The sequence below is a fragment of the Hylobates moloch genome, unplaced genomic scaffold (genome assembly GCF_009828535.3).
Source record: "Hylobates moloch isolate HMO894 unplaced genomic scaffold, HMol_V3 SCAFFOLD_22, whole genome shotgun sequence".
NCBI classification, from domain to species: Eukaryota; Metazoa; Chordata; class Mammalia; order Primates; family Hylobatidae; genus Hylobates; species Hylobates moloch.
Window position 1 is genome coordinate 3,150,313 of NW_026652297.1, and position 8,930 is coordinate 3,159,242.

Consider the following 8,930-nt stretch of genomic DNA (forward strand, 5'->3'; position numbering starts at 1 on the left):
AGACCAGCCTGAATAACATGGTGAGACCCCTGTCTCTACTTAAAACAAAAGATGTAAGGAAAAAAAAGAAAAAAAATGTCAGAGAAGTTCTGGGCCACCTCCCCCACCCCCCACTCCTCCAAAACACACACGCACACCTGTCTATAGTCTAAGCAGGTCCTGCTCTTCTAACCCACCTGGGACAGTCCCTGCAACTCCAGCCTGACCTCACTTCCTGCTTCCATAGCTAGTTTGTTTTTCTGACACTTATTGGTAGATACTCCAGATCATTTCATTCTGTTTCCAATACCCTTTCCCCTTCCTAATACAAATGCAAAACAACGTGGGAATCCCCTTTCAGGGGGAAACAAGGTGCAGCTTTAAGAGAAAGAGAAGGGAGGAAGGGGGCGCTGACTCAGATCCTCCCATCCATTGGCTGATGGAGGGAATCCCACCTCAGGGATTGGGCGTAACAGAGTCCGCCTCCTCTTGTGATTGGCTCAGCCAGAGAAATAAAAGGCGGCTGTGCCGGCCTCCTCCTCAGTTGGAGGGAGGCAGGGAATCTGGCCGGATTGGTGTGCTGAGACGCACCTGGCGCAACCCTCCCTTCTGAACGAAGTTCAAGTCTCGCGGACACTGCAACCATGAAGGAGAGACGGGCCCCCCAGCCAGTCGTGGCCAGATGTAAGCTCGTTCTGGTCGGGGACGTGCAGTGTGGGAAGACCGCAATGTTGCAAGTGTTAGCGAAGGATTGCTATCCGGAGGTGAGCTGCCCGCCCGCCCGCTGGCGGGCTTTTCTCTCTGCCTGCCCGCCTTGGCGTAGATTTCCACCTGCCCAGGAGACGTGGCTCCCCCAGCCCCAGCCCATCTTCAGCCGCTTTCTGAGGCTTTACCATCCTCAGCTGCTTTTTGGCTGGAGGACTGCCCTGCCTTAGCTTCCCCTGAGACCTGCTCCACTTCTGCCGCCCCGCTGGCTCCTCCTCACCTCTTCACCTAGAGGCCCCATCAGATTCCCTCCACCTTCCTGCGTCCCTGGAGTCTGCTCTCAGGAGAGGGCACTGGAGGCATTTGAGAGTCTGGGGTTTCTTCTTGACGTAATCCCTGCCTATCCGCTCACCTGCTCCTCAAAGGCTCTATGCCTGTGCCTCCAGGCAGGCTTCTGCAGCCCCTCTGTTCACCTGGCCGGGAGGGGTTTGAGAGGAGATGAGCTAGGACTGGCTTTGGCCTGTGGCTCTCTCAAATTGGGAAACACAAATCTGGGGATGGGAGGAATCTGTGTGTGTGTGTGTGTGTGTCCCTGATCGCCTAGGATATGGGGGGCTTACCCCTGGTGCGGTGGTGTGGGGGGGTGTCATTCACATTTCTCATTGCTGCAGAGCAAAGTGCCTGGTCCTCCGCAGTCCCTTCCCTCCTGCCCCAGGCATCTGCTCTGGTTTCTTGTCTCCTGTGACTTTACTGTCTCTCTGGTGAGTGCGTGTGTAGCCAGCACTAACCAGGGGATCTGAGGGTAGGGTGCCTGGGGTGAATGTTTCCTCTCTTTTCACAGACCTATGTGCCCACCGTGTTTGAAAATTACACAGCCTGTTTGGAGACAGAGGAACAGAGGGTGGAACTTAGTCTCTGGGATACCTCAGGTAAGAATTCGGCTCCAAATGCCACTTTCCCACCCCCACTGGTCTGCTGTGTAGCTGCTGTCTTTTAGAAATTGTTTTCCCCTTTGGTGGGGAGAAGTGAAAAAAGAGGATCTGAAGACTCATTAGTTGTGGGGAGGGCTGACAGTTGGTCGACTCAGTTGCATGGTCCAAGGGTGCAGAGTGGGTGAACCCCAGGAGCCACTCTCTTCCCTGGGTCTAGTTCCACCCTTTAGAGGGCTGGGATGGTGAGGCGAAGGGACCCATGAATAGTCCTGGGGGTGGGCAGTAAAACAGGACTTCTCCATTTCCATTTCCTACCACCCATCACGCGTGCGTGCACACACACACACACACACACACACACGCACACACACACACACACACCTTTTACTTCCCCAGAGCAAAGCCAAATAAGAGGCAAGAGGCAGTGCTGCTGGAGGCAGCGTGGTTGGGGCGGGGAGACAAGTCTGCTTTGGGGAAAGATTGCTCAGACTCAGTTTTGCCTCCTGCATTCCATCTTGGGCCACTGCTGTCCTCCTGCCGCAGCTCAGCCCCACTCGTCACACCGCTGCAGCTCGGGGATGAAGCCATGCATCATCGATGTTTTGGAGGGTGGGGGAGATGGCTTAATATAGGGCATAGTCAGTTGTGAATAGTGGCCGGCAGGGCAGAGGGGAGGTTGGCTCTGTTTTCCCTCTACTGGAGTGAGGTAGAATATGCCTAGTCTCTCTAGAATGTAGAAACAATGTTTTTCCAGCCTCTCAGCCCCAAGCCCTTAGTGCTAGGCTATCCTTTGCCTTGATTCTGACCCTTCCCGTTATCTCTTTACCCCAGACCTTTTTCAATAGACTGGCTTAGAGTCATAATTAAGGAGTAAAAGCCGGGAATAGGAGAAAGAAAATAAAATCCACCCCTCCCCAAAAATGCATATTCAGACTGAGTTTAAAAAGGGACCATAAATCACTAGGTGTTTCCTGCTACATATAATAAATATGCTGTTCCGCTCCTCCAACAGCCGTTGTTCCCATGCTGTAATTCTGAGGTCTGAAAAGATTGGGGCTAGGGAATGGTTAGACAGACAATGAGCCTTTCCTCCCCAAACAAAAATTCCCCAATCTGGTATGCTTTTCCCTGTTGCAGTTTCCGGGCTTGGGAGGCAGCGTTCTGGTTCTCCTCGGCTGTGTTATGCTGGCTAGATCGGACTAGAATGCAGCTTGACTGCATGATGTATAATTTTTGGTTTTTCATCTGCTGTACCCTCCCACCTTCCTATCTTCCCAGAATCTTACTGCAGCTCATCTCTTTTCACTACCACCGCCCAAACGTCCTCCCCCCACCTCCTCCCTCCTTCCACAGTCAGAATGCAGCCCTCAAATCCCAAACCAGATCATGGAAAATCAGCAAGTGTAGTCTCTATTCCCTGTGTCACACCCCCACCCCCCAATTTCTGAAAGGATAAAGGCTGTCAGTTATTCTCAAACTCCCTCTTTCAGATTAGGTTCCCATAAGGAAGGAGGAAGTGGCCGTGGTGTGTGGGATAGGGTTTCCAATGTTGGGGTCAGGGTTGACCCTGTTCTCATTATTCACTTGCTAGTCTTAGGGGAGGGGGATTGCTTGGAGCCAAAATGGACGCCTCCTCCCCTCCCCCTTCCCCAGTGCTGCAGTGCTTCCGCTCCTCAGTGCTGCAGTGGTAAGACCCCACCTCAGAAAGGGATGGGGGAGGCTTGCTAAAGGAGCAGGCAGCTATCCCAACTCCCCTATATTCCTTTTTTTTAATGACCAACATCCCCCCACCAGCTTGGATTCCCCCCAGTTTCCATGGCGATTGCGGTGCAGGGAGAGGGGCTGCTTGCTATTCTGAGCACGGATTGTCTGGGTTCCAAATCCGCTACTGCTCCTTCCCCAGGGTGGAGGGGGTAGGCTCAGCCCCTAGCATTCTCCCATATGGGACCACCTGGGTCTGCATTGCCTATTTCCCTCCCAACGATGGACTCTTGCTCTAGCCTCTAAATCCCCAGCCATCCGTGCTGCTGTCTTTGAGACTGCCTTCCTGAGATGTGGGGGGGTCAGGGGGTACAGCTTTCCTTTTGCCCTTTTCAATGTAAGCCGATCTGGGTGGGTGGAGAAGTGGGGCACTGAACCCTTGATTCTCTCCCTCCCCTGCTAGCCTCCTAAAGTTCTGACCCCATGGAAAAGCAGCAGCCAGGTTATGTAACAGGGAGGTTTGTCTCTTCACCGGGGAGACCCGGGAGCAGAAGGGAGTGAAGTTGGGCAGCAGGCAGGCTCTAGAAGAGAGGAGCCCTGAAATAAGCGCTGTCTCTCTGCAGGGCTGGAAGCATCTTCTGGGACTCAGAAAACTAGTAGATCTCCAATTAAGCCTGCTGTAGGAGACCCAAACAGAGCCAAATTATACTCCACCCACTTTATTTTGTCTTCTTTCCCTTTTTCTGGACTAAGGGGGATGATATTCTTTCATGACCTTCTGGCAGGCGGTCAGGTCCCAAGCTTCCAGCCGCAGCACATTCCCCCTGGGAGATGGATGGCTCCTCAGGGATCGAGGATGGTATTCCCAGGGCTTTAGGGCTTAGGCCTATTGGGGAAGGAAAACACCGTGGCTCACCATCAGCTCTTTCTGGCCTACACCAGGATCTCCCTACTACGATAACGTCCGTCCACTCTGCTACAGCGACTCGGATGCAGTATTACTATGTTTTGACATCAGCCGTCCAGAGACTGTGGACAGTGCACTCAAGAAGGTAAGCCTAGATCAACTCTCTAATCTCTAACTCAGCATGAGGACCAAGAAGGAATCGGGACCTCGTCATGAATGCCCTCTTGTATAACATCAAGAAACGGAAGTCAGGGAAGGGAGAGATTTGCCCAAGGCCATACCATTAGCTACGGCTCTGGGACTGGAACTTGGGTCTCCTTACCCCGCTGCCTCCCGCCCTTTTTGTTATCCCATGCTGCCTTGCCAGAGCCCCGCAGGGGAGGGTGGTATTGAAGACTCAGGAAGCAGAGGACAGAGAGTCAGAGAACCTTTAGGTGATACGGTATGAGGGTCAGGCATGGGACCTTTTGGAGGCAGCTTCTATGGACCCTGATCCCAGTCCCACTGAGAATGGATAAGCCAGGCAGGTCTGAGCTGAGCTCCTGGTATGAAATGCTTGGATCTGGGCAGATCCGCCAATGCCGAGGAGTCCTAGGAAACCTTGTGTATCTAGCATAGTATAGAAGATGCTGGGATCATGTTCTTCCCTTGAGAAGAGACTGGTTGGCTTCCCCCTGGCATTCTGGACTTGCGAGGCCCTTTGGGGTGAGGGGGCAGATCCATGCCTGTACGGTTGGCAGAGAGTGGGAGGAGAATTGCCCTTGTGCCCTCTGTGGTGACTGGGCCATAGACTGGGGGAACAGGCTCCTGGGTCAGCACTCTAGGGGCCCCAAAGGCCTCATGGGCAGGAAAATGATGTAATTAGTGCAATGGTGATGCTGTGACTCAGAGGGAGGACTGAGCTGGTGATAAGTGAGGTGATGTGTGTGACGTTGCCAGCCAAGCTTCTCCTGGTATCCGTCTGCCACTAACTCTCCTTCCTTCCTCCTTCTCCTACCCTTCTTCCTGCTCGACCCCTCAGTGGAGGACAGAAATCCTAGATTATTGTCCCAGCACCCGCGTTTTGCTCATTGGCTGCAAGACAGACCTGCGAACAGACCTGAGTACTCTGATGGAGCTGTCCCACCAGAAGCAGGCGCCCATCTCCTATGAGCAGGTGTGTGCGCGCGCAAGTGTGTGTTGTGGGGTGGAGTGAGGAAGGCTAGAGGCAGACAGTTTGAAATATGGCCCTGGCTCAAATTCTTCCACTATGGCAAGAGAGAATTGCTGTTATAATTAGCAAATGAGTCACCTGGAGAGAGGTGGTGGGCACCTGCTTACCCAGATGTATGCTGTCAGTTAGCAGGTGAGTTATTCCTGTGTGTGCCCACATTTCTAAGATTGTATTCTGACCACCTGCGTTAGAATCATTAGAGGTGTTCATTAGAATTTCACACACACAAAAAAAGAGGCCAGGTGCAAGGTGGCTCATGCCTGTAATTCCAGAACTTTGGGAGACCGAGGCAGGTGGATCACTTGAGGTCAGGAGTTCAAGACCAGGCTGGCCAACGTGGTGAAACCCCATCTCTACAAAAAATACAAAAAATTAGCCAGGTATGGTGGTGCATACATGTAATCCCTGGGCAACAGAGTGAGACTCTATTTCAAGAAAAAAAAAAATGTGATCTGCCTAGGCTGGAGTGCAGTGGCACAATAGTTGTTTATGCAGCCTTGACCTCCCGGACTCAAGTGATCCTCCCTCTTGTCTCCCTAGTAGCTGGGACTATGGGTATGGGCCCCACGCCTAGCTAATCTTTAACATTTTTTGTAGAGACAAGGTCTCATTATGTTTCTCAGGTTGTTCTCGAACTCCTGACATCAAGTGATTCTCCTACCTTGGTCTCCCAAAGTGCTGGGATTACAGGTGTGAGTCACCACACCTGGCCTGGAATCTGCATATTTTATAAGACCCCTGGATAATTTCTTATGTGCATGAGAGCATAGGGTTGGGGGACCGAGTTTTGCTCTTGTCACCCAGGCTGGAGTGCAGTGGTGCGATCTCAGCTCACTGCAATCTCTGCTTCCCGGGTTCAAGTGATTCTCCTGCCTCAGCCTCCCGAGTAGCTGGGATTACAGGTGCCCGCCAACACGCCCAGCTAATTTTTGTTATTTTTAGTAGAGATGGGGTTTTCACCATGTTGGCCAGGCTGGTCTCGAACTCCTGACCTCAGGTGATCCGCTTGCCTTGGCCTCCACTGCACCTGACCTGGGGAGCTCTTAAGAATACTAATACCGGCCAGGCGCAGTGGCTCACGCCTGTAATCCCAGCATTTTGGGAGACTGAGGTGGGCGGATCACAAGGTCAGGAGATCAAGACTATCCTGGCTAACACGGTGAAACCCCATCTCTACTAAAAATACAAAAAATTAGCCAGGCGTGGTGGTGGGCACCTGTAGTCCCAGCTACTAGGGAGGCTGAGGCAGGAGAATGGCGTGAACCCGGGGGGGCGGAGCTTGCAGTGAGCCGAGATCGCGCCACTGCACTCCAGCCTGAGCTAGGGCAACAGAGTGAGACTTTGTTTCAAAAAAAAAAAAAAGAAAAGAAGAAGACGAATACTAATGCCTTGGCTCTATACCCAGAATTTTTTTTTCCTTTTCCTTTTTTTTTTTTTCCCAGAGACAGGGTCTTACTCTGTCACCCAGAATAAAGTGCAGTGGTGTGATCCTGGCTCACTGCAGTGCAGAACTCCTGGGCTCAAGGGATCCTTTCTAGTATTTGAGACTATAGTTGTGTGCCCACTTCCAGCGAATTTTTAAACATTTTTTAAAAGTGTTTATTATTATTTTGTTATCTTTATTTTTGAGATTTCTTTTTGTAATCCCAAAGTGCTGGGATTATGGGTGTGAGCCACCGCACCCGGCCGCCTAGGCAGGTCTTGAACTCCTGGCCTCCTCAAGTGATCCTCCCATCACAGCCTCCTGAGTAGCTGGGATTAGAGGCACTAGCCACTGCCCCAGCTATCCCCAGAAATTCTAATTTGGTTTGGCATCAATATAATTTTAAGAGTATTCCAGATGATTTATAATGTGCAGTCAGGCATCGTCTTAAGAAAAAGAGGCATCATCAGACAGGGTGTATGCCAAAAAAAAAAGAAAAGATAATCGAATAATCTGCAGAGGGTGGTGTTTGGAGACCGGCAGCTGGGTCCCCTCTGGAGTGGCCCTGGGGAGTGACACACACAGGCAGCGTCCCAGAGCCATTTTGGCCCACTGCATTAATGCCCTCACCCCCTCCTGCAGGGTTGTGCAATAGCGAAACAGCTGGGTGCAGAAATCTACTTGGAAGGCTCCGCTTTCACCTCAGAAAAGAGCATCCACAGCATCTTTCGGACGGCATCCATGCTGTGTCTGAACAAGCCTAGCCCACTGCCCCAGAAGAGCCCTGTCCGAAGCCTCTCCAAACGACTGCTCCACCTCCCCAGTCGCTCTGAACTCATCTCTTCTACCTTCAAGAAGGAAAAGGCCAAAAGCTGTTCCATTATGTGAAGTGGAAATTGGAGGGGGGAGACAACCCCCTACTTCCTCCCTTGGGGTGCAGAGGCACGGGGAGAGGGAGGATGAGACAATTTAGGACACTGGACACGAGTTTTTCAGATGGCCACGGTGAGGGCTTGGAAGGAGACAGGAATGGGGCGAGGAAGGAGCCAGGCCCGGCATGAGGACCTGACGCTGAGAGAGAACCATCATACCCCAAGCCAGGCACTAGATTATGGAGGGGGCGACTAACCCCAGTGCCCCCCGGCTCCAGAGGAAGGAAAGCTGTGGGGGACGGGGGGCATGCTGGCCTCATGGGCTTGGGGGCCTACAGCAGCCTCACCTTCAGCATCATGCCTCTTCCACACAGCGTTTCCATGCAGGTCAGGGGATGGGAGGGGTCCCTGAGCCCTTCCCTTCCCCTCTAAGGAGGCAGCAACGGAGAGTGGGGAAGCCGAGCGGCAGCTCCCTTGGGGGCTTAGCCCAGGTGCTTCGTAACTGCAATCGGAAGTGCAGGAGCTGGTCAGAGCCAATGAGAAGGAAACCTCATCTTTGCATAGCCCATGCCTCACAGAGAGGTGACATCATACATTCACATGCTTCTCACCTAAGTCCCCAGGGTCCAAGGGAGAAGCCCCAGACCCCCTTCTCTTGCAGAGTGTGGGGGTGGTGGTGCTGCAGGGGCAGGGCTGGGTGGGGGTCACCAGACTTTTTCTGCCCTTAGGGCAGTACAGCTGGCATTTGTTTTATAGACTCTTGTCTTTGGAATTGGGGGGAGGGGGGGAGTGTTTCAATCTGTTATATGTTCTGTGTTTAATGAAGAAAACCTATTTATTAATGAAAAATATAATACATATAAAGAATTTGGCTCTATTTTTTTCTGTTTTCTTTAGTTGTTACAACTGGTTTTTTTTTTGTTTTTTTTTTTTTTTTTTTTTTTTTTTTTTTTTTTTTCCTTTTTGTGGAGAACGGAGTCTTGCTATATTGCTCAGGCAGGTCTCAAACTCCTGGGCTCAAGCTATCCTCACATCTCTGCCTCCCTAAGAGCTGGGATTACAGGCATGAGCCACTGTGCTTGAGCCCTTTGGTTGATGATAATGAGAGAAAAACTGTCCTGGGGCCCTTTCTGTGGGTTGCAGAAGGGCTGCCTCCACCATTCCCCAGCTCCTCCAAGAAGGAGCTTCTCCCTTCCTC

The 8,930-nt window shown here is 51.9% G+C and overlaps 1 protein-coding gene across 1 annotated transcript; it reads left to right on the forward strand.

Moving 5' to 3' along the window:
- The first annotated feature begins 521 nt into the window (after positions 1-521).
- Positions 522-8,599, forward strand: RND1 (Rho family GTPase 1). Its single transcript, XM_032144256.2, has 5 exons — positions 522-743; positions 1,526-1,613; positions 4,260-4,369; positions 5,246-5,380; positions 7,503-8,599. The coding sequence occupies exons 1-5, from the start codon at positions 624-626 to the stop codon at positions 7,746-7,748; spliced, it is 699 nt and encodes a 232-aa protein (XP_032000147.1). The 5' UTR covers positions 522-623; the 3' UTR covers positions 7,749-8,599.
- The last annotated feature ends 331 nt before the right edge of the window (positions 8,600-8,930 follow it).

Coding starts and splice junctions, on each gene's coding strand:
- RND1 (XM_032144256.2), top strand. CDS start 624: ATGAAGGAGAGACGGGCCCCCCAGCCAGTCGTGGCCAGATGTAAGCTC. Junction 744..1,525: donor CGAAGGATTGCTATCCGGAG/GTGAGCTGCCCG, acceptor CTCTTTTCACAG/ACCTATGTGCCCACCGTGTT. Junction 1,614..4,259: donor TAGTCTCTGGGATACCTCAG/GTAAGAATTCGG, acceptor GGCCTACACCAG/GATCTCCCTACTACGATAAC.